Below are 19,069 nucleotides of genomic sequence, written 5' to 3' on the forward strand. Positions count from 1 at the left end.
AACAGGGAATTCAGAAGAAACTTTTTTTACCCAGAGAGTGGTGAGAATGTGGAACTCGCTACTCCAGGGAGTGACTGAGGCGAATAGCATTTAAGGAGGCTAGATAAGCAGCTGAGGGAGAAGGAAATAGAGGGTTATGCTGACAGTTAGATGGGAGGAGGCTCGAGTGGAGCATGAATGCTGGCATGGGCCAAATGGTCTCTTTCTGTGCCGTATATTCTATGTAAGTCTACATACCGTCTTCCAGTTCAGGTGGATGCAATAGGTTCCACGGTGCAATTTGTAAACGGAGAAGGGGAATAATTCCAGTCTCCCGGGCAACAACATTTATCTTTCAACATACACCACTGATGCGCTATCAATTACTCATAAAAGACCGAGAGTTAGAAGAGTAACTAAAGGCTTTTATTAACAACAGAATGGAGGTCTGCCTCGAGTGGTCGACAGGCCCAGGATACAAAGGGCTGGGGAGCAGTCACCTTTATACTAGGACCTGTGGGAGGAGTCAGCCGAGGCATGTCCAGGCATGTACACAGTGGAATACAAACAGGAATACAAACAGTGGTTTACCACATTCACCCCTTGTTTAAAATTGAGTCCGGCGGGGTGAAGTGTATTAAAAGTTAGTGTATTGGAGTCTCTCCGGAGGTCTTGTCTGCCGCTGTGATCGGCGTGGCGACGGCAGGGGTAGTGAAGCTTCCGGCGTCGAGTCCAGCGTAGGCTGTGGCACAGGTGTGTCGTCCTCGTAGATGTCGAGCGGGTCGCGGGGCCCAGGCCTGCCGTCTGCTGGGGCTGGATATCGGATCGTGGGGGGGGGGGGGGGGTGGTAGTGGGTAGTGGGTTACTGCGGTCCCCGAGGGTGCAAGGTCTCTTATGGAGACTGTGTCCTCCCGCCCGTCCGGGTATGCGATGTAAGCATACTGGGGGTTGGCGTGGAGGAGGTCGACCCTCTCGACCAGGGGGTCCGTTTTATGGGTCCTCACGTGTCTTCTCAGTAGGACCGGCCCTGGGGACGTCAGCCATGGCGGTAGCGATGTCCCCGACGTGGACTTCCTTGGGAAGACAAACATTTTCTCATGAGGGGTGGTGTTAGTGGCAGTGCAGAGCAGTGACCGAATAGAGTGGAGCGCATCGGGGAGCACATCCTGCCAGCGGGAGGTTGGAAGGCCCCTAGACTTTAAGGCTAGCAGGGCGGCCTTCCAAACTGTCGCATTTTCTCTTTCCACCTGTCCGTTCCCCCGGGGGTTGTAACTGGTGGTCCTGCTTGTGGCAATACCCCTAGTTAGCAGGTACTGACGGAGTTCGTCGCTCATAAACGATGAGCCCCGGTCGCTATGGATATAGCTGGGGAAGCCGAACAGGGTGAAGAGGTTGTTCAGACATTTAATGACCGTGGCACTGGTCATGTCCGGGCAGGGGAAGGCGAACGGGAAACGGGAGTACTCATCAATAATATTGAGGAAGTACACATTGCGGTCGGAGGAGGGGAGAGGCCCTTTAAAATCAACGCTCAGGCGCTCGAAGGGGCGAGTGGCTTTTATCAGGTGGGCCCTGTCTGGTCTATAAAAGTGCGGTTTGCACTCAGCGCAGACTTGGCAGTTCCTGGTCATGGTCCTGACCTCCTCAATAGAGTAAGGCAGGTTGCGGGCCTTGATGAGGTGGAAGAACCTGGTGACCCCCGGGTGGCAGAGGTCATTGTGGAGGACCCGTAGTCTATCGATCTGCGCGCTGGCGCAGGTGCCACGCGATAGCGCATCCGGGGGTTCATTTAGCTTCCCGGGCCGGTACAAGATCTCGTAGTTGTAGGTGGAAAGTTCGATTCTCCACCTCAAGATCTTGTCATTTTTGATTTTGCCCCTCTGCTTGTTGTTAAACATAAAAGCAACTGAATGCTGGTCAGTGAGCAGGGTAAATCGTTTTCTGGCCAGGTAGTGCCTCCAATGACGCACAGCCTCCACAATCGCCTGGGCCTCCTTCTCAACAGCGGAGTGTCTGGTCTCCGGGCCTTGGAGGGTTCGTGAAAAGGCCACGGGTCTCCCCGCCTGATTGAGGGTAGCGGCCAGGGCAAAGTCGGACGCGTCGCTTTCCACCTGGAAGGGGATGGATTCGTCCACTGCGTGCATGGTGGCTTTGGCAATGTCCTCCTTGATACGGTGGAAGGCTAAGCGGGCCTCTGCCGTCAAGGGAAAAGAGGTGGACTTGATCAGCGGACGGGCCTTGTCCGCATAGTAGGGGACCCACTGGGCGTAATAGGAGAAAAACCCTAGGCACCTCTTCAGGGCCTTGAGGCAGTGGAAGTTCCATAAGGGGACGCATCCGGTCGGGGTCGGGGCCGATGACTCCGTGTTCCACAACACAGCCAAGGATGGCGAGGCGGGTTGTGCGGAATATGCACTTCTCCTTGTTATATGTCAGGTTTAGGAGTTGGGCGGTGCGGAGGAATTTTTCGAGGTTTGCGTCATGGTCCTGCAAGTCACGGCCGCAGATGGTCACATTGTCCAGATATGGGAAAGTGGCCTGCAACGCATTTTGATCTACCATCCGGTCCATCTCCCTTTGGAAGACGGAGACCCCGTTGGTGACGCCAAAGGGAACCCTAAGGAAGTGATAGAGGCGGCCGTTTGCCTCAAAGGCAGTGTACTGGCGGTCCTCAGGGCGGATGGGGAGCTGGTGGTACGCTGATTTCAGGTCAATGGTCGAGAAGACGCGGTACTGTGCGATCTGGTTGACCATATCAGCTATACGGGGGAGTGGGTAGGCGTCCAGCAGGGTGTAGCGATTTATTGTCTGGCTGTAGTCGATGACCACGCGCTGCTTCTCGCCGGTCTTAACGACCATAACCTGGGCTCGCCAGGGGCTGGTGCTGCCCTCAATAATCCCTTCTTTCAGGAGCCGCTCCACTTCGGTTTTAATGAAAACCCTGTCCCCGGCACTGTATCGCCTGCTCTTTGTGGCGATGGGCTTACAGTCAGGGGTGAGGTTAGCAAACAGTGGTGGGGGGGTGACTCAGTGTGGAGAGGTTGCACCTGGTGCGCGGCGGGCAATTTGGAAGCTGCTGGCTGCGGACTGTGAGTGGGGGTAGGGGTCCACCGTACGCCATCGTAACACTTTTAAGGTGGCACTGAAAATCTAACCCCAGCAGGACGGCAGCGCAGAGGTCAGGCAGGACCAGAAGTTTAAAATGATCGTACACGGTCCCGTCTACTACGAGTGTCACCACGCAGTAGCCGCCGATGTCCGCCGACTGGGACTCGGAGGCCATAGAAATCCGCTGTTGTGCAGGCAGGACTGGGAGAGAGCAACGCCGCACCGTGTCGGGGTGGATGAAGCTCTCCGTGCTCCCAGAGTCAAAAAGGCAGATTGTATCGTGACCATTTACCTTAATGTCCATTGTGGAACTGGCCAGTTGGTGCGGTCTCGCTTGGTCCAGTGTAACGGATGCCAGCGTAGGGGTCGGTGTGTCGCTGCGGGTATCAGATGAGGCGGTGTCGGGGGCCTGCTGCGTCCCGGCTGTCGTCCAAGATGGCGGCGTCCATGATCCCCATGTGGCTGGAGGCGTCCAAAATGGCTGCTGTACCGGTGATTCGCACATGGCCGGGGAGGTCCAAGATGGCGGCCCGCATGGCCCACACGCGGCGCTGCTGGGGTTCGGGGTGGCTTTGGCCCTGCAGACGCTAGCGTAGTGTCCCTTCTTCCCACAGCCCGAGCAGATCGCGTTTTTCGCCGGGCAGCGCGCTCTGGGGTGTTTTGCCTGGCCACAGAAGTAGCATTTCTGGCCTTGGGGCACTGCTGTCTGGCCTTGGGACACTGCTGCGGTAGTTGGGCCGTTGTTGGGGTGTGGCTGGGGTGGCACGGCGCTATGAGGCGGTCCTACCGTGTCCCAGGCTGTCATTCCCCGCGGCGTCCACGGTGCAGAGGAGTAGGCATCCATGCCCTGGTAGGCTGCATCCAACGATAGTGCGAGTTCAGAGGCCTTGTTGAGGTTGAGGTTACTCTGCTCCAACAGTCGCTGTCGGGTGTAATTGGATCTGTGGCCCGCTACAAAAGCGTCCCGGATAAGTTCCTCTGTGTACACGGCGGCCTTTACATCCTTACAACCACAGGCCCGGCCAAGCACAGACAGTGCCTGAAGGTATTCCACGGTCGATTCCCCAGGTTGTTGTTTACGACTCCCCAGAAGGTGCCTGGCGTACACTTCGTTCACTGGGCGCGTGTACTGGTCCTTGAGGAGCTTGATAGCGTCCGCGTACGAGGTCGCGTCTTGGATGACCGAGTACACTCGGTGGTTCACTTTGGAGGTCAGGACATCCAGTTTGTCCTCGTCCGATTTGATTGCTTCGGAGGCGGTCAGGAATTTTTCGAAACACTTAAGCCAGTGAGTAAACTTGGTGGATGAGTCCGCCTCCCGATGATCTAAGTCCAGGCATGCTGGTGTGAGGATCTTCTCCATTATAAAAATGTTGTTAATAAAATTGATGCGCTATCAATTACTCATAAAAGACCGAGAGTTAGAAGAGTAACTAAAGGCTTTTATTAACAACAGAATGGAGGTCTGCCTCGAGTGGTCGACAGGCCCAGGATACAAAGGGCTGGGGAGCAGTCACCTTTATACTGGGACCTGTGGGAGGAGTCAGCCGAGGCATGTACACAGTGGAATACAAACAGGACAAACAGGAATACAAACAGTGGTTTACCACAACCACTAAAACAGATTATTTGATTATCTATGTCTTTGTTGTGTGCGAGACCATACTATGTGCAAATTAGCTGCCATATTTGACTACATAACAAGTGACTGTGCTTCAAAAAGTTCATTAGCTGTGAAGTGCTTTGGGATATCCCGAGGACATGAAAGGCACTAGATCAATGCAAGGTCTGTTCTTTACTAAATGAAACATGGAAATCAAGGTTCTGTGGACAATTCTCCCCCACTCCCAATACAGAAAAGGCAGGATTAAAATCCTCCTGAAATTCCATACTGCACAGGATAATGATGGTAGTTCAGACCCCTGTTGTAGCACAGAACTGAGATCACCAAGTATAAACATTGTACAGCTTCCCAGAGGCTATTCTACATCCCTTGTGCAACGTATTTCTTCCTCTACGTACCTTTGCTGAGCGCTCCATGGTATATGCAAGACCAGAGTGGACAATATCCTTTTCGGAGGCACCCTGTGGGGAGAGGGAGAGAGAGAGAGAGAGAGAGAGCCATGTTAATAAGCTAGAAAAATATAGCAGCTGTCTGTGAAAATAGCAGTTGCCGAATGAAACAGGCCATCTGCCAGAGCAAATTAGGATATTGTTGTTCTGGAGAGAACAAGCTCGTTTTAAAATGGCATCGTCCACCTTCTCAGGCCGATAGGCCTGTATCTAGGCTTCCCTCAATGCCTCTCTAAATTAGGCACTAGGAGGCAGACAAGACCACCTCAGTCTGGTCTCCAGCGAGATCATTTTAATTTTAACCTCATCTCTGGACCTCGAGTTTTACATCGCCTTAAATAATGTGGTTCGAGTTTTCGTCTAGTCGTCTTTTCCCAGATTTTACTCATTTTAAATTTAGAACAGTTTGGTTGTGGCTTTCATTCCAGTTTTTTTTCATGACTTAAAAAAAAAATTAGGTTACAAAAAAAGTCATTTATTGCTTTTCTCACAACTGAAGACTACAAAAAAAATGTTGGGAAGTAATAAACTTGGGCTTTAATGACTTCTGCTTAATTCTCTGACATCTGTTCCAAGACTAGCATGTTTTAGTCCTAGAAATCATTTTAGTCCCAGCTTGATCTTGAATTTTATTCATAAAAATCAAATTAAATAAATGTTATTCATAAATTAAAATTAGGGTTAAATTTCTTAGCAGCAACTCAATATTTTCCTCCTCTTTTGGCCTCCAGTTGAGGCTTTCCCACAACAAACTCCAGGAGGCATTGAAGCCTTACTGCTCTGGAGATCTACGACCCTCTCGAGGAACATCTTAAATCGTTAACCAATAGAATGACAGCCGTGCAGTAGTTCACCTATTGACGCAGTAACGAAAGCCCAGCTCCCAATGGTTAACTGCTGCAGTCCTGGTGCACTCGATGTTTCATTCAGGGAAGGCCGAGGGTGCGACCAGTATGGAAAGAAGTGTTTGCATTTACCCCCGCGTCTACTGGTCATAGTTAGAGCTCCAGGATTGCCAAGCAAGTTTGGACATGGATTTTCTGTAACCGTCTCCAGTTTGACACTGAAAGAATTGGCTTGCAATCAATACAAAAAAAAATTGCATAGATTTTCAGCGAGTCAATCGCTCTTGGAAATGTTTTCAATAAAAATGAGTGGGTTCTACAGGCTCCAACAGAACTCGAGACCCACAGTACACGTCTACCAGAGAAGGATTGCCGGTCTGAGGCTTACTCCCCACATGGTCAGTCACGGAGCTGAGCCACGTTGCCACCAGGAGGCATCAAGGCCAAGTGCTTTCCCACAGGAACAGGAGGAGGCCATTCAGTCCCTCGAGCTGTTCTGCCACCATTCAATGAGATCATGGCTGATCTGTATCTCAACTTCATCTACCCACCTTAGCTCCATATCCCTCAATACTCTGGGCTAGCAAAAATCTATTGATCTCAGATTTAAAATTATTAATTGAGCTAGCATCTACTGTTTTTTGTGGGAGGGAGTGCCACCCTTCTAGTGAAGAAGTGCTTCCTAGTTCCTCTCCTGAATGGCCTAGCTCGAATTTTAAGGTTATATCCCCATGTCTGCGATTCCCCCACTAGCAGGAAAAGTTTCTCTATCTACCCCATCAATGCCTTTCAAAATCCTAAAAACCTCAATCAAATCACCCCTTCACCTTATATATTCCAGGGAATACAAGCCGTGTTTATGTAATCACTCCTCATAATTTAGCCCTTGGAGCCCTGCTGACATTCTGGTGAATGTGCACTGCACTCCGTCCAAGGTCATTATGTCCTTTTTAAGGTGTGGTGCCCAGAACTGTACACAGTACTCCAGATGTGATCTAACCAGGGCTTTGTGTGGCTGTAGCTATACAAAAAGGGGTAAATGCTGGCTGACCAGTCACCCTGGGCTCCTCTTGCACACTTCCTGGTCCGACTAACTGGTCAGAGCAGAACTGGGAGTAACTTTCCTTCCTCAGGACAGTATGTGGCACTGGAGACTTCTTTGAGGGGTAGAAAAAGGCCGGCGGACCGATGAGCAATAAATATCAACAGGAAACAGATTTTTGTTTGCCACAATCCCCTAGTTTAAACAACATGAACTGTTACAGCTCCAGATATTAGATTATTTATGATCGGCTGAAGAACTACTGAAAATATTTGAGAGAGAGAGACCCAAATGTAATTCAACTAACAGGCATAAAAAGGAAAGTCACTTTGAAATGCAGAATTTGCTAGGGATGTCTGTTCTCAGCCGATGCACTGCAAAAACTGCTATTACAGCAACATAATGATACCTGGGATGGCAGGAATGACGTATGGAGAGATTGGGTCAATTAGGCTTATATTCGCTAAAGTTTAGAAGAATGAGAGGGGATCTCATTGAAACTTATAAAATTCTAACAGGACTAGACAGACTAGATGCAGGAAGGATGTTCCCGATGGCAGGGGAGTCCAGAACCAGGGGTCACAGTCTAAGGATAAGGGGTAAGCCATTTAGGACTGAGATGAGGAGGGATTTCTTCACCCAGAGAGTGGTGAACCTGTGGAATTCTCTACCACAGAAGGCAGTTGAGGCCAATTCATTAAATATATTCAAGAAGGAGTTAGATATATTTCTTAAGGCTAAGGGGATCAAGGAATATGGGGAGAAGGCAGGGATAGGGTACTGAATTTGGATGATCAGCCATGATCTCATTAAATGGCGGAGCAGGCTCGAGGGGCCGAATGGCCTACTCCTATCTTCTATGTTTCTATGTAACATGTCGTAGCCATGTAATACAGACGTGGCTTTTAATGCCAGCATTTGGAACAAAACACAGAAGTAGGTTCAAATTAATTCTAAATGTTGAGGAAAGGGGAGACACCTCACCAGCTTCCGACCACGTGTTAAAGCAACGCAGCCTCGGACCAACAGTGAAAACATGTTACGTGCTAGGAAAGGGAAAGGCAGAACTGAAAATCAAACAGGAAGAGTCCAGATCTTCAGTCTCTCGCCTAAACATTCGAGATAGTGCCGGACAAACCCAACCCTCCATTTCAGGAGCGCATTGCGCGCTGTCCTGGAGTGACTGGTCTCCCAATACCCCCTCCCCCTGTGGAGAAGCATTTGTCCTTCGCTGAACACCTCCCTCTGCTAATGCTGCTCAGCGACACACACAAACAGTATTTATTCAAAGCATACTTTGTGCACCCGAGGGGAATATTAGCCGGTGGCGACAAAAACAAACCATGATGAGAAGTGTTATTGCGTGCCAAAGTCAGTTCCAGCCAGAGCCAAAAGTGGAGCAGTCTGTCACGCAGGACCATTAGGGAAACTCAGACTTGTTAGCACATCTACCAATACAGAACCCATTGTTGATTTAAATTCATTTAACGCATTAGAATGGTAGCAATTTCTCAAACCAGGCTAAAGGGCCATGGTGGAAATGAGCAAATGACAGGCCCTTTATTTCACATCCAGCGAGTCAACAATAAAACACCTGCCAATTTTCCAGCTCCTTTCTTCAAATGAGAATGCGCCATTGTCGTGGGCTATTACAGAGCACTATTAGAATGGTCTCACACAGGAATGTTAACACGACACGGGAGGGTGCAGTAAACATTGAGAAAAAGGGCACACAGCGAATTAAAGCTCTGTAAAACATGGACTCCCACACTCCAGAACCCAGGCTTAGCATTTAAATCCAGGCAGGTGGACAGAGCAGAGGTTGCCTCTCAATAATGACCATTGCATGGCCTGCATACTTGGTGCAGGCTGCATGAGTCAGATAGTGTGCACAGTTCCCTTCTCCGCCCCACAATTTAGTACATGTAGTGGCAGATCCACAAAGCGTTTACTTCATGCTAATTTGGAACTCTACTGGGCATGAAACCTACCCCAGATATGTGCTAGCTTTATACAGATGCCAATTCAAGAGCACAGAATGGGCACTCTAGACTGCTGGCTGAACTCCGATGAACTGCAGGGCACTTGCCGACATAACAGTCCCTGCAATTCACAGCAGCTAATTGTGTAGAAGTGTTTGGCGATGTTTCCGATAGGTTTGCCAAGGGTTTTTATATAAAAAGGAAAGCATTTCTTCAGATATGCTCTGACTGTTAGGTTGAAACTTGCACTCAATGTTCAAAACCTGTTTTATTACCATAATTGCCGGTCACCCTGGTCTCTAGGCAACAGACTCTTCCTTTCATCAGGGAGACAGCTTCACCCTTGTTACAACACGTTTTATTCAAAGAAACACTCAGCCCGTGTGTTCCGTACAGAATGAATAAGGTGTTGCGATTCTGAATACCACAACGTGCAAGGACCAGTTTGTGGTGGGGTGGGTGTGAACAAATGGGAGAGAGTAATCACACATCTCGTAAAAAGATAAGTTTGAATCACAAGTACAATAGCAAAATACTGCAGATGCTGGAAATCCGAAATAACAGAAAATGCTGGAAAAACTCAGCAGGTCAGGCAACATCCGTGGAGAGAAATTAAGAGTCGACGTTTCAGGTCGAAACCCTTTTTCAAAACTGGAAAGGAAATGAAATAGATCGAAGGCAGGGCTGCGATAGAACAAAAGAAGTAAAGAGACATTAAGAGGTATTCAAAACCAGACGAGATGGTAATAGGACAGTGGAGACAAAAGACGGCTCAGATTAGGTGTGAAGTGTACTGGCAGAATGAGAGACAGCTGCCATGTGGGAGAGAGGGAAAAAAAGGCGGGGGGGGGGGGGGGAAGAGGGGGAAAACCCAAAACAAAGGGGTGGGAAAAGAATAAGTAAAAATGTAATAGGGGCTGAGGTTATGATCTGAAATTGTTGAACTCGATATCGAGTCCGGAAGGCTGCAAAGTGCCTAATCGGAAGATGAGGTGCTGTTCCTCGAATCACAGCCTTGACTGATAATTGTTCAGGGGTTCCCAGCAATGGGGTGGAAACCATGCTCATACCACTGAACCAGACACCAGACAGACCTAGCAAGGAGCTGCTGACGTGTGCCAACTTAAACTGCCTCGACCCTCCTCATGAACAGACTGAATGGATAAACGGGGAGAAAAGAGAGAGAGACCATTTCTGATGTTTGGATTGGAATTAGACTCCCATAATGTGCACGTGTCACTCACCATCAAAGAATGTTTCACTGCAAACCAGTTTTGCAAGACATGCTTCAAATTCAAACCACACTAGTTGGAGCTCTGGTTAATATTTAAAACTACTTTGGGGGGGGGGGGGGGGAAAGAGAGATTTGGAGGGTCGAATGATATAGTTTACTAAACTTCAGAATGTTCCTGGACAATACAGCAAATTTTCCACCTATGCCAATTAAACCATATGTACTGCTACTTAGCAACATTCTGGAGTGGGGCAGGGGGCAATGGGCTGCTAGTTGACGGTAATTTAGTGTCAAGTTTAGAGAGCCCTTGTGGGTATGGCACCAAAACTTTAACCACATGAATATATTTTATACAAAGGATTTAGTTTTTTGGTCAGTGCAGTCAAACCAATTTAAACTCCTCCTGAACATGATCCACTTCTACTTAAGTTACCAATGCAACAGGAGATTTGGTCGTCAATCTGTACTTTACCACGGTCAGGGGCAGAAACAAAAAACCAGCTACGACATTCCCAGTCTCTGGCCATTTCTAATGGAGTGGAGGTAGGGTTCCTGTTGGAAAAAGGAAGCAGTTACTTGCTCTTTCACCTCCGCCCCTCCCTATTGCTTCAGGCATTACAGTGGATTAAACATGGCAAACCACTTCAATTTATTTCACTTTGGAAGACTTCTAGAATTGGTATCAAAATGCTCAGCTGCTGCTTTCAGTTGAGGAATTTCAGATGGGTCGGGCAAGAGCCCACTGAGCCTTCAATACACTTATGAAATCAGAAGTTGAAAGTTTGTGTCCAAAAGTGTTACATTGGCCCAGAAATTCGGGTCCCAACGCGCGAGTACGGACGGAGCACCCACGCGTGGACCCGATGGAAGTGCCGGTTTCTTGCATGCACTACGCATGCGCGGGAAACCGGCATTTCCGATCCTCTGAACAAAGGGGTTCAGAGGTCGAACGCATGCGCGCAGGAGTATGCGCGGTGCGTTGAACTTCCGCTTTTTTTTTTAATAACAGGTTTGCCCGTGCGTGAAGGCCTCAACTTTTTGCACATTTAAAAACCAGACGTAAGGACTTCATTTTAAAAAAGGTAAGTGGTCAATTAATTAAAATTAGAACATTTTTTCCACAGGTTTATTATTTTTAAATACTTTACAGTAAGGTAAGTTTATTTTTAGCCCCGATTTTTTATAAAATTATTTTTTTCAAAAATTTAAATTGTTTAAAATAATTATTTAATGTTATTTATAGTTGATTTAAATAGTGTGATTTTTTTCCAAATTTATTTTAAGGTTAAGTATTGTTTTGGGCGCCCGGAGTTTTCATGAGTTTGACAGTTCCTTCCGTCAAACTCATGAATGGACCTTTCCCTCCTCCGATTGGTTGCCCAGTGCTCACGTGATCCCAGCCAACGCATCGCACTAACTACGCCGCTGGATCACGCAAGCACAGCGCGCCGGGAGCTGGAGCAGGCCACAGACCGGAAATGCACGCAGGCCCAGGCCTCAACGGCCGGCACGCTAGGTAAGTGCAGGTCAGGGGCTTGCACCCGCAGGAAGCCCCCGACCCGAATTTCTGGGCCATTATGTGCACAGACTAGGCTTGTATTCCCTTGTATATAGGAAATTACTCACTCAAACTCCCGATCTTGGTAGTGCCATCGGGGAGAAGATAAGAGGTCAGGTTTTATAGACTGGAAACATCTACTTTTCTACAAACACAGCAGTCGCATAGCTAGTTACCACACCTAGTTTACATGAATGTGCCACTTATAGAATAAGCACAATCCAACTGTCGAAATTTGAAGGAAACACCCTAATTTTTGAATGATCAGTCAGATTTTTAAAAATACATACGAGTAAACTTAAACACATTGTGCCGTCGGCACTTGGCCGAGCCTTCACGTCAAAATTCTCAGGTGAGAATACCTGCATTATTATAAATCAAGCAAATTGCCTACACCCTGTATTTGTGCTCTCCACATTATTCGGCTATAAAATAACTTAAAAATAAGGCGGGAGGAACGATTAAAATTGCCTATTCAGCAATGTGCACAGGATCCAAAACAAAATAAGGGAACTGGAAGCAATAATTCGTAGAGAGGAACCAAATGTAGTACGGATATCTGAATCACACCGCTAAAGAGGAATAGAGGAGCTGCGTGTGGCCGATTTAGCAAATTCTCTACCGTGCAAAAGTTAATTAAGGGTTAATGGGCACAAATTTTCCTTCAGCATCTGTAATTTTCTACCACACCTATGTTGCGCTATGCCGACAATAACATTTCCAAAATACAACTTTAGATTCAGAGCCACTTTACACCTCTACAATGCGACTACTGCCATCACCCTCAAGTTAAGATATTATATATAAAACCTGCTGTATCAAAAAAACAAGACAAGTCGTCCAAGGTCCCACTTTCATTCAGTTGCTCGGTAGAACTCTTGAGCCGATCCAGGATTATATCCTTGGCATTATGATCAACATATTTTTCTGGATTTCACTATACTGTTGTGGGTTTACCGCAGACTTGGATGGATTTGCCTGTGCGTTAGATTTAGGGAGCCGGCGGGGGGCAGGATTAAAGGAGAAACAGCTGCAGAGACTCACCGATATCCTGGCTTGAAATTCCGCTGTTGGCACAACTGGTATTGTGCCACCGTGCTTGCCAAACTTCCTCTCCAAGCTTTCCTGGACGGACACTGAGGAGGAAAAGAAACAGGGAGAATCAAAGTTCAATTAAATAAATATTTGGCAAACTGCTGCAAGACAGCAATTCCTCCCCCCACCATGTCACATCTTCCATACTGGGTGAAATAGACTACAGTTTCAAAGTGTTGGACAGCATCAGATACAGAAAACTGAGCATCAATTGGATTTGAAGGAAAAGCCTAATATGGACCAGCCATCAGTGGCTTGGCATGCTGTGCGCTGCCATGTCCCAATGGCTTGACGTGCTGTGCGCTGCCATGTCCCAATGGCTTGACATGCTGTGTGCTGCCATGTCCCAATGGCTTGACATGCTGTGCGCTGCCATGTCGTGCTGTGCGCTGCCATGTCCCAATGGCTTGACGTGCTGTGCGCTACCATGTCCCAATGGCTTGACGTGCTGTGCGCTGCCATGTCCCAATGGCTTGACGTGCTGTGCGCTGCCATGTCCCAATGGCTTGACGTGCTGTGCGCTGCCATGTCCCAATGGCTTGACGTGCTGTGTGCTGCCATGTCCCAATGGCTTGACATGCTGTGCGCTGCCATGTCCCAATGGCTTGACGTACTGTGCGCTGCCATGCGCCAATGGCTTCTGATGCTGGGGCAATATAACATGAGGCACATTTTGGATGAGGATTTTAAATGCAAATATTTTGATTTCAAGTTCCCCACTGTCCCTAAAAAGTCAGGTGAAACACAGGTGTGCCATCAGCTTAAAACAACTTGCATTTATACAGCACCTTTAATGTAGTAAAACGTCCCAAGGTGCTTCACAGGAGCATAATCTGACAAAAATTGACAGAGCCAAAGAAAAAGATATTAGGATAGGTGACTGAAAGCTTGGTCAAGAGGTAGGTTAAGGAGCAGAGGTGGAGGGGTTTAGGGAGGGCATGCCAGAGCTTTGGTCCTAGATGGCTGAAGGCACAGCCAGCATAGGTGGCATGAAGGACGTGGGGGATGCATAAGAGGCCAATGTTGAAGGAACGCAGAATTCTAGGAGGGTGGTAGGGCTGAAGGGAGTTACAGTGATAGGGCAAGGCAAAGCTATGCAGGGTTTTAAACACTATGATTGCACTAATTGAGGTGTTTAAGATGATTAAAGGATTTGATCGGGTAGATAGGGAGAAACTATTTCCTTTGATGGGGGTCCTCCTTGGTATCGCTGCACCATCTGCCACCTGCACTTCAAGATGGAACAGTCAACCTGATCTGAGGCCTCCACTGATGCACTTCTCCACATAGAAACTTCAGAGTAGCAGAAGCAGCTGTTTGCTGATTATTTCTTTGGGGGGGGGGGGGTAGGAGGAGAGGAACCATGCCCACCCCTACAGTGCTCCAGCTAATACTAGGAACTCAGGTGGCATTTGTGCCACCCAAGCTTGGCTTCACCTCATCATTACTTCCAGATTTATCGCAATCATCTCTCCGTTCCAGAGACTGGAGCATGAAAATCTAGGCTGACACTGCATTGCAGTGCTGAGGGAGTGCTGCACTGTCAGAGGTGCCATTTTCTGGATGAGACGTTAAACCGAGGCCCCGCCTGCTCTCTCAGGTGGACGTAAAAGATCCCACGGCACTAGTTCAAAGAGCAGGGGAGTTCTCCTGGTGCCAATATTTATCCCTCAAGTCAACATTACTAAAAAAATTATCTGGTCATTATCACATTGCTGTTTGTGGGAGCTTGCTGTGCGCAAATTGGCTGTCGCGTTTCCTACATTACAACAGTGTCTACACTTCAAGAGTACTTCATTGGCTGTAAAGTGCTTTGGGACGTCCTACGGTTGTGAAATGCACTGTATTAATGCAAGTCTTTTTTTTGTTTCAATTATTTTGATTTGTGTTCGGAGTCTTCGCCCTTGACCATGGTTCTTCAATTTAAAGAAAAAAACTATCAATGGTAGTGATCTGCTGCAGGCTCTTTCTGGCCTGGGCCCTGCTTGCAGACAGAGCACAGCCTAGTCTGGACTTTTCAATCTCATTAGCACCAAGCAAAGTCAGACCTGGTAATTTCATTACTAATCATTATTAATGCACCAGCCAGACACAGCCATGTGATCCCTCTCCTCCCTGCAAAATTACCTGCTCTGTACTATGTATGCTGTCATCACAGGCTCTGCAAGGGAACTACAGCAGCTCATTTAACTACATATATAGTATGCAGCAACTAACCATTTAATAGTTTGTGCAACTAACCATTTAATAGTTTGTGCAACACATCTCAATTATGTTACAAGGCATTTTGTTGTCCCATTGGTATAAATGGGTAGTGTGGCGTGTGTGTCCCTCAGTGCCATTCTTATAGATTTGTACAAGAGCAAATGCAGCAGACCAACTCAAGGTCCACCCCTTAAACCGGCTGCACATTAGCACAAAGCACAGGCTGTGCAGATTAACCAGTTAGTCGGCAGAAGAATTGTAGCAAACAGATCAAATCCCAAAAAAAGAAACAAGTTCAGCCACATGATTTCTAAAAGCACTCAGTTAGTGCAACATGGCAGGATTATTACCATGAGGAAACCTGTGCGCCTGTGACTGCTCGACTAGAAGCTTTGACAAGTCTCACCCCCATCATCTGTGCTAGGTTAAACCCGAGGTCACAGGAGTCAGTATCCGAAGTACAGTGTCCCTCCTCCAAAGTATCATTTAACAGGAAGCAATGCCCCCCCTCGGTTTAGGATGGATTCAAACTTAGCTCCCAAAGGTGAAAGATTCCCTATACTGGGGTACAGCTCCACATGGGTTCCAGCCCCTTGTCCAAATGACCATTTGGAGCCTGGAAAGTGAATGTTGGTAGGCTATTCAACAGTGAAGAACATTACAAATGTGGCTCACCCTGCCCAAATGCCCATGTTACATTCCAGCAGGAGTCAGCAGACAACAATCAGAAGTTGAAATGCTGACTGATTTCCCCCTCCTTCTAGCCCATGGACAGGGGCCAACTGTAATGGCTCTATTGCTGCCCGAGTGAAGGCTTTGCAACACATTGCATCATTCATTTCATTGTACTGTTGAATTATAAATTCAGGTCTAAAAACCACAAGACCACTCTATGCTGCTCTCCACGGAGTGTTGACAGTATTGGACTCCGATACATGTTCATGAAAGCCTCAAAATCACTTACTTAGCAGGTGGTAGTTGGAGTCCCGCTCGTATTTGAAGGTCAGTCGGCCATAGCTGACATGGTTCAGATTTTTCAGCCACTCAAAGTAGGAAACGGTGACGCCACCAGCATTCAAGTATAGATCCTGCAAAGAGGAGGGGGAAAGTGTTACATAAGTCTGAACTGCAGTGAGCCAGGTAGTGCAGTGCACTGAAGGACCAACCTGTGCTACCACCGAGTGATACAAGGCTTCGCACCCGCTTGCCTTCCCGAGATCCCGTTCTTAGCTGAGGCACTGTTAGGGAGGGGGGCGGGGGAATTAGATGCCACCTCCCTCCCCCGAAAAATTTCACCAGCAAGCTGCTCTTTCACACCTCCTTAGCTCACTTCACAGTAGCATCGGTAGAGGCCTCAGATCAGGTTGACCGTTAGCTCTCTCAAGTGCAGTTGGCGTGTGGCACAGGGGCACCGGAGAGGAACAGGAGTGGATACACATACATAAAAAGGCTTAAATAATTTATGAAGGTCACTGCAGCGAGGCAACGTGATTTAATATCTTACTACATTTTTCAACATTATTAGGACAGTCCAGGTACACATTTAAACACACGAGGACTTCACCATGCACCATGGGAGGAGGGGAGAATCAGAGTCACCCTGGTCCACATTAAAAAAGGTGAACTTTCAAATATACATACTCCAGGATTACTTCCTCTGGCTGGGGAGTTAGCGACAAGGAGTTATCAATTTAACAGGGCCATTACGAGAGTGAGGAGAGAGGGACATAGGAGCAGGAGTAGGCCATTCAGCCCCTCGAGCCTGTTTCGCCATTCAATTAGATCATGGCTGATCTGTATCTGAACACTATATGCCTTGGCTCCGTAATCCTCAATACCCTTCCCCAACAAAAATTTATCAATCTCAGTTTTGAAATTTTCAATTGACCCCCCCAACCTCAACAGCTTTTTTGGGGAGTGTTTTCCAGATTTCAACTACCTTTTGTGTGAGGAAGTGCTTCCCTGCATCATCCCTGAACAGCCTATCTCTAATTTTAAGATTATGCCCCCTTTGTTCTGGACTCCTGCACCAGAGGATCTACCCTATCAACTCCTTTAATCATTATCAATACCTAAATTAGATCACCCCTTAATCTTCTATACTCAGGGAATACAAGCTAAGTCTATGCAACCTGCCCTAATAATTTAACCAATTAGCCTTTTAGGTTTTGGAATGGGAGGCCTGCAGTGGCTAATGACAGTGTACAGTTCCACAGGCCCTTGCCCAAGTAGCTGCTGTTTGATTATTTTTAAGGGCTGGTAGAATTGTTCAACTCAGCTGTGCACTCGGTATGCAAATTGCTCTCGGGAGAAATGTTCGTACCAGAGTTTGCCTTTGAATTCACTACTGGAGCAATTCTACCAGATAGAACCGACCGACACCAACGGCTTTTACCATTCTTGGAGTAATCCAGGATCAAGTTCTGCTGCGACCTTAATCTGAGCTAGTTATTTTATGTTTAAAATGTGTGTATAAGTACAGCCCTATATTTAAAGTATAAAAACAACTTTATTTAGCTGCTTGACTAAGTCTGTCAAATCAGTCGCATTTTAACGACTGACCTTTAAAATAGAAAAAAATGCGTTACCTCGTGTATTTTCCCACACATGAAGAGGTGAGCTTGTTGCAGAGAGCTAGCATATAGAACTGTGATATCCGAGTGGTAAGGTCAGAAACTGAGAGAAGCAAGATATAAGGAACAAAACCCAACTGTTTATTTACACGGTGTAGCAGAGACATAGCTCTTACAAGCTGGCGCCAAGGCGCACAATTCTTACTGCACGAGCCAAGGTGGAGGATGAACCTCAGTCATACCCATAATGCAATGCCACATTACCGTGTTAACTGGTGTACCAGGACATTGAATACATGACCCATTACCTTAAATACTGGTGAATGTGAACCCTTCATATTTGGCTCCCTCTGGTGGATAACTTAAACATTACATCCCAGATTACTATAAGAACCATACAAGTTTACAGCACAGAAGGAGGCCATTCGACCCATGTCTGTGTCAGTTCTTTGCTAGGGCAACCAAAAATTCTCATTTCTCATTCCCTGTAGGCTCCATGTTTACCCGCTTCAGCTGTTTACCTGCACTTCCCTTACAAGATCCACCGGTATCTGCCTGTGGCAAAACAATCCGAGCTCCAACAACTCTCTGTACAGTATAAAGAAATTCCTTCTAACCTTCACCTGAATGATACTGGGGTGAAAAGGGTTAAATTATGAGGACAGGCTGCATAGACTAGGCTTGTATTCCCTTGAGTATAGAAGATTAAAGGCTGATCTAACTGAGGTGCTAAAGATAATTAAAGGATTTGATAGGGTAGAGAGAGACTATTTCCTCTGGTTTGGGGAGGGAAGTCCAAAAAAAGGGAGAATAAAATTAGAGCTAGGCCTACAAAGGGTAGTGGAAATCTGGAACTCTCTTCCCCAAAAAGCTGTTGAGGCTGGGGGTCAATTGAAACTTCCAAAACGGAGATTGATAGATTTTTTGTTAGGCAAGGGTTACGGGACTAAGGCAAATAAAAGGAGTTAAGATACTGATCAGCCATGATCTAACTGAATGGCCTACTCCCATGTAACCACACTAGGTATTTAAAGTAAGTTTTTGAGTTGCTGATCCATTTCATGCGTGCAATTTAAAAAATATATATATATCAATCTTCACAATAAGCAGGCAGCCACCCAGGAAACAGTGGGCACTCACTCAGCTGCCTTCAGGAGCGATGGGGAGAAAACTGATAAAACTCAAGTAGCACTTCAATGGTGAAGCACCTTTCATATCAACTGGTGGCTGACTCTTTCATCCTGAATGTTTATTTGGATAATTTGCTCCATCTCATGCGCTGCTCACTTCTTGGTTAGAAGTTGGTACATTCACTAATTTGTGTACAAATAATCTACTGTAAAAGTGCTTGCCCTCCTGGAACATGTCAGAACTA

General features: G+C 47.1%; 1 protein-coding gene across 1 annotated transcript in view; it reads right to left on the reverse strand.

Annotated features, from left to right (window-relative positions):
* Positions 1–19,069, reverse strand: part of LOC147098495 (glutamate dehydrogenase, mitochondrial) — a 110,878-nt gene that overhangs the window by 6,773 nt on the left and 85,036 nt on the right. The window contains exons 10-12 of the mRNA XM_085970271.1: positions 16,086–16,209; positions 12,866–12,957; positions 5,110–5,172 (exon numbers count right to left, since the gene is read on the reverse strand). Of these exons, the coding sequence (XP_085826397.1) occupies positions 5,110–5,172; positions 12,866–12,957; positions 16,086–16,209 (279 nt within the window). The remainder of the gene's footprint in view (positions 1–5,109; positions 5,173–12,865; positions 12,958–16,085; positions 16,210–19,069) is intronic.

This window comes from Somniosus microcephalus, chromosome 29 (assembly GCF_052327205.1).
Source record: "Somniosus microcephalus isolate GS21.2 chromosome 29, FLI_Smic_1.0, whole genome shotgun sequence".
Classification (NCBI taxonomy): Eukaryota; Metazoa; Chordata; class Chondrichthyes; order Squaliformes; family Somniosidae; genus Somniosus; species Somniosus microcephalus.